We start from the raw sequence: 5,943 nt of genomic DNA, 5'->3' as shown, positions 1-5,943 counted from the left end.
ATCTGTGTATGTCTGTGTGTATCTGTATGTCTGTATGTACCTGTATGTCTGTGTGTATCTGTGTATGTCTGTGTGTATCTGTATGTCTGTATGTACCTGTATGTCTGTGTGTATCTGTATGTACCTGTATGTCTGTGTGTATCTGTGTATGTCTGTGTGTATCTGTATGTCTGTGTGTACCTGTATATCTGTATGTACCTGTATATCTGTGTGTACCTGTATGTCTGTGTGTATCTGTATGTCTGTGTGTACCTGTATGTCTGTGTGTATCTGTATGTCTGTGTGTATCTGTATGTCTGTATGTACCTGTATGTCTGTGTGTATCTGTGTATGTCTGTGTGAATGTGTGTCTGTGTGCATGCGTGTGCATACGTGGAAGGGTGGAAGGCGTGTGGAGGGCCACACCCCTGTGTGCATGTGAACATGTGCACATGACGGAGAGCATGTCAGGGGGACCTGTGTGTGTGTAAGTCTGTGTAGAGGGGCATCACATGGACCCTCTGGGGAGGAGGGTCTGCACCCTTCCTTGGCCACCACAGTGGAGGTGCAGTTGCTCCCTGCCTGGCTCCCACCCGCCCTCTCACTGGGGGGCGGGGTCTCAGAAGCCCTGCCCTGTGAGCCCTGGGCACTGGGGCACTCACTGTGGCTGCTTGACTTATACTTGGCCCCTCCTCTGAGGCAGGACTGCATCCCTCTGGGCTTGCTGGACGGCCCTTCCTGGTCTCCAGCTTTTGGGCCTCCAAGTGTCCAGTCCTTGCTCCGTCCGCACGTGCCTTCTGCGTGCCCTGTGGGGACACTTGTCACTGGTACAGGTCCACGCCCCTCAGCCCTGGTGGAACAGAGGGAAAGCGCTCGATGGGGAGATAAATGGTGTGGGTGCAAACCCTCCCAGGGCACTTCACACACAGGCCGGCTGTCTGCATCCCAAAGCCGAAGCCCAGACCCCTGGGAGCTGCTCCTTGCTCCCCACCGGGGTCTCCGGGAGACGGAATCAGGTCCATAGGGACCCCATGCCAGAGAGTTGCACCTGCACAGAAGTCAGGAGGCCTGGCCACAGCTCCCTACAATCCCACCCGCCGCCCCAGCTCTGCGAGCCTGGTGACTGGGGACCCTGGGAACAGCGCATGCTCTAGGAGGCTCTGGTGGCCCCTCCAGCCGCTGACCGCGCCTGTCAATTGCCTGCAGCCATGTTCTTCCTGGGGCTTCTGGGGGTTAGCATGCCCCCCCCACAACGACCCTCTGCAGGGGACAGGGTGCTGGGACATCCCAGAGGGGAAACCTCTAGCTGACAAACGGGGTTCTGGGAAGACGTGGCTTTTCCGCCCGCTGGCTCCTCTGAGACCCCCTCAGGGCTGCCCTGTGCCACAGGCTAAAGGCAGGTGGGAGAGCTGATTGCTGGCCCCCAGCACCTGCCCAGCCACACTGCAGGCTCTGGGGAAGGAGCCAGGGCCCGCGGCCACCATGGTCGGTGTGCTGTCTGCCCTCTGCCTGCCTCCAGCCAGGCGTCCTTCCGGGACCTTTTCGGTCTCTTTGGAGGCTGCTGGCCCTGGGCTGCTCAGGAGCTCTTGGACAGCACCCCTCTTCCTGGCATTGGGTCTCTGGGTGGTGGGCAGGGTGAGCTCCCCCCAGGAGTGGCAAGGCAGGTGGGTCTGCCCGCAATTCTGGACATAGCTGATCCCTGTGTGCCAGGCTGCTGTGCAAATGGACATGCTCGGGCAGGGTCCCCAGTGCTCCTGCTGCCCCCCCAGGATGGTGGGAGTGGAGTCTCCTGGAAGCTTGGGGGGGGACCCTGAGGATCCACAGAGCTGGGGGAGATGCCTGCCATCCACCCCGCCCCCAGCAGCCTGCTCTCTATGCGTGTCAGGGTGAAGCTGTGTCCGCAGACCTGGTTCCTCCGGGCCCCAAGAACCCCAGGCGAGACTACGTCTGCTCCAGACCGGGCAGCAGCACCTGACCGGGGGTGGGGGTGGGGGGGGATACCGTGCCTGGAGAAGGTGCGCGGAAATTGTGAATGAGCGAGTGAGCGAGTGATTGAATAAGGGAGTGAAGGAATGAATGTGTGAGTGAGCGATTGAGTAAAGCAATGGGTGAATGAACAACAGAGTAACTGAATGACTGAAAGAATGAGTGAATCCATGAATGACTGAATTTGAATGAATGAGTGATAAGTGAGGGAACCATTGAGTGAGTGAGTGAATGAGTGATGAGTGGGTAAATGGTTGAATGAGTGAGTGAAACAATGATGAGACAGTGATGAGTCAGTGAGTGTGGTGAACGAGTGAGTGGGTGAGTGGGTGAGTGGGTGAGTGAATGAATGAGTGGGTGAGTGAATGAATGAGTGGGTGAATGAATGAATGAGTGAATGAGTGAGAGAGTGAATGAGCAAATCAGGGAATGGATGAGTGAGTGGATGAGTGAGTGGGTGCATGAGTGGATGAGTGAGTGGGTGAGTGAGTGGATGAGTGAGTGAATGAATAAGTGGGTGAGTGAGTGAGGGAGTGGGTGAATGAATGAATGAGTGGGTGAGTGAGTGAACGAGAGAGTGGGTGAGTGAGTGGGTTTGGAGTGCATGAACTACTGAGCCAGGGATGAGTGCGTGTACACAGCCACATGCTGCCATGCTGGCCATCCTCGCCCTGGCCATCCTGGCAGCTGGGGGCAGAGGTGGCGTTTCTCTGTCTGCGTCCCTCACAGAGGCCCATCACCACCCACCAGTGGGCAGCATGGCCCAGCTCGAGCCTACCCTGCAGCTGTTCCTGCTGGAGGTAGCTCTGTTCTCCAGCACGTTCTGGTCACCCACCCGGAGGCCAGCACGGTCTGGCAGGACTTCAGTTTCTAGACTGAAACGTGAAGACCGGTACTGCTGGCCAGGAGCACCCGCTGGGGTGGTGCGATGCCTGAGCTGTGACCTGCCGGGCAGGAGCCACCAGCCAGTCGCATGGGACCAGTGTGACCTGGATGGAATGTGATATTTTGTTCACGTTAAGTGAAATCGCAAACAACCCATGTGACTGCCATGTTGGGGGCACTACCCTCCCCAACCCAGGGCTCTCCCACTCATGATGCAGGGTCCCATCTCCCCTGGGTCCCAGACCCATATCTGAATCAGCACCCTGATCGCAAGTACTTTGAAGAGTAGGGCTGGATTCTTGAGGCTCCTTAGTGTTGCTTGAGGGGCTGGCACCCCGACTCCTTAGGGCTGCTCTACCCATCTCTGACCTGCACTCGGGACACAAGGTCACCATGCTGAGTCACCGCAGAGTCCAGCGCTTGGAGACACGGAGTTCTGAGGTTCAGGCTGGGTCCAGAACAGGACTAGAAGAGTGGCTATATCACTGCTGACGTCAGCTGGATCTTGGCTCAAAGCAGAGAATACCAGAGAGACACTGGCTTGTATTTCATTGCCTATGCAAAGACATCCGACCATCGTGCCCACGTGTGGACCATAAACTGTGGGTAGTGCTGAGAGGAGTGGGAATTCCAGAACACTTCATTGTGCTCGTGCGGAACCTCCGTGTAGCTACGAGGCCGTCCTTCGAGCAGAGCCAGGGAAGGCTGCGTGGTTTAACATCAGGGAAGGTGAGTGTCAACGTGCATCTTCTCGCCGCACAGAATCCCTCTGTATGCTGAGCAAGTCACCAAGAATGGGGACCCTCTGAGGAGCAGGGCCTCGGGATTCCAGGAAGACTCACGAGCCGCCTGTGGCGTGCAGGTCCTGTGGCTTGCTGCACGGAAAGCACATCCCAAGGAAGATCAGCCTTCAGCTCCGAGGGACGCCCGACGTGAAGAAAACAACCCAGCAAAGGCCATCTTCGTCCCGGGTTTCATTCGACTTGGATCCACTACCGAGAGCAGCCAGCCGTGCAGCGGGCAGACCTGCTGCGGAAGAGATCTGTCTCTACACTGTCCCAAAGCACAGGCGTCGTGTGGGGGACTAAGGAGCGTGTGCCTGTTCCGAGCCGTGGGATTTTCAAACACCTCGTGGCGCGTGGAAGCCGGACAGCGGAAAAGCAAGACTGCAGAAGGATTGGCTGCCTGGGTGTCGGTGTCGGGGAAGAAGAGGAGAGGAAGTCCCCTGCTAGCCAGGAGACCAAGCCAGTCTGTCGTGGAAGAAGCGCAGCCAGAAGGCTCCTTAGAGGCAGGGCGGCGAGACTTGGTCTCGCACTTTGGGTGTGTGGTCAGGAGAGGCCAGTCCCAGGAGAAGGACACCGTGCTCAGTAAAGTAGAAAGCAAGCTACCATTGAGTCAATGCCTTAGAACGGTGGCACTGCCCCCTGTGGGTTTCCGAGACTGTAGCGCTGCACCACAAGAGAAAGCCCTGTCGGTCTCCCGAGTAGCGGGTGGTGGTTTCGAACTTCTGGCTCTGTGGATTGCAGCCCACTTGTAACCACCGCACTAGGGAAAGAGGAAGACCCTGAACGAGGGCTCCCGCAGTGGGCTCAGCCACAAGGACTGTGCAGACGGTGCAGGGCCAGGCAGGGTTTCCTTTGGCTGTGCACCCAGTCCCCGTGAGTCAGGACAGAGCGTGTCAACGCCTGACGGTTAGGGAGTCACTGAGCGGGACTGGGACCCGGTCTGTCTGCTGGCAGATCCATGCATTGGCTCCATTAACTTCAGCAGGAGCCAGGCCAAAGGGCCAGGCCAGTACTCTGGGGTGGGGGAGACAGGGAGGGGAGACAGGTGAGAGATGGCTGCCCCCTCCTGCTATGCCAGGACATGTGGCATAGCTGTGTGATGACAGCCCACCCTCACTGCCAGGCTGCTGGGCCTAGCTGTGCCTCAGTTTCCTGCCAAGGCAGAGCAGCCCTGATCTCCAGCCTGCCGGGGCTCCAGAATCACTGTTGGGGGTACCAAGGGGCCCTTCAGAGGCTCAGCTGCCTTCTCTGGTTCTGCAGGTGGGCAGGGACCTGGCAGGCCTCATCCAGGGGACCTGCAGGGCGGCCACCTCACCAGCATCCAGCAGAAGTCTTTAAGCTTTCTAGAGGCACTGAAGGTACGTCTAGTGCTCGTGTCCCCTGCAGACTGCCTTGCCCCTTGGGCCTCTGTGTTTGGGGGATGGGAGCCGGGGGGAGGGGGGCAAGAGGGACCCTTGGGAAAGCTGTTCCCAGGGGACCCTCAGGCCAGGTTCTCTGCAGCTGGACCACAGGGAGCAGGCCCAGGCGCTGGCCCTCCTGCAGCAGAGGGTGGAGCGTGAGATCAAAGAGACACAGGCCACTCTGGACAGAATGCTCCTCCCAGCCCCCCTGCAGGTCAGCAATGCCCTTTGACCTGGCCGCCAGGCCTCCCTTTCTCTCAGTTGTCCCCACAGACTGGGCCATTTCTTAGGAGGGAGGGAACAGGGTACACAGCCAAGACCGGGTAGTGGACCTGCCTTTGGCAGCAAGTAGTAGGGACCCACCTGCGCGGGGAGTGGTGGCAGGGTCCAGGCAGGACCACAGGGGACCTGTCCCAGGCTCACAGGGCCCCACAGCTGGACTTCCTACTGGAGCACACACCAGACAAGGAGGGGAGTTTCCCACATGGCCCCACCCACCCTAGCGCCTGCCCTGTGGGTAGCCACATGGATGGAGATGCCCCTGCGGAGGGCAGGACTGGGGCGGGGTGTGTGGGCTGGCCAGTTGCCTAAAGCCCCTCTGGAGGGTGAATCTCATCTGGGTCCTTGGTCCTGGTTCGTGGTGCGATGGGCTGCATCACAGCCCGTTCTGGAGGGGTCAGCCCCGGGAGTGTCTGTGTGCGTGTGTACATGTGCCCATGTGTTCATGCTGCATGTGCTATGTGGATTGTGCATGTGTGCACGTGTTCTCATGCTGTTCAAATGCATGTTGTGTGCGCATTTGTACACGTGCAAGTATATGCAGTGCACATGCATCCTGTACATGCGTGTGTAAAGTCATGAACATGTGTGCTGTTCATGTGTGGGGCATGCATGTGTACACTCATGCA

General features: G+C 58.4%; 1 protein-coding gene across 1 annotated transcript in view; it reads left to right on the top strand.

The window, feature by feature from the left end:
- The window catches only part of CCDC187 (coiled-coil domain containing 187), a 39,221-nt gene that overhangs the window by 14,006 nt on the left and 19,272 nt on the right, over nucleotides 1-5,943 (top strand). The window contains exons 8-11 of the mRNA XM_045289352.1: nucleotides 2,695-2,815; nucleotides 3,521-3,579; nucleotides 4,896-4,993; nucleotides 5,136-5,249. Coding sequence (XP_045145287.1) covers nucleotides 2,695-2,815; nucleotides 3,521-3,579; nucleotides 4,896-4,993; nucleotides 5,136-5,249 — 392 coding nt within the window. The remainder of the gene's footprint in view (nucleotides 1-2,694; nucleotides 2,816-3,520; nucleotides 3,580-4,895; nucleotides 4,994-5,135; nucleotides 5,250-5,943) is intronic.

Source organism: Echinops telfairi, unplaced genomic scaffold, assembly GCF_000313985.2.
Source record: "Echinops telfairi isolate 266 unplaced genomic scaffold, ASM31398v2 ScPeMD7_25;HRSCAF=90, whole genome shotgun sequence".
Taxonomy (NCBI): Eukaryota; Metazoa; Chordata; class Mammalia; order Afrosoricida; family Tenrecidae; genus Echinops; species Echinops telfairi.
Note: the sequence above shows the minus strand (reverse complement) of the source record. Positions and strands in the feature narration are given on the sequence as shown.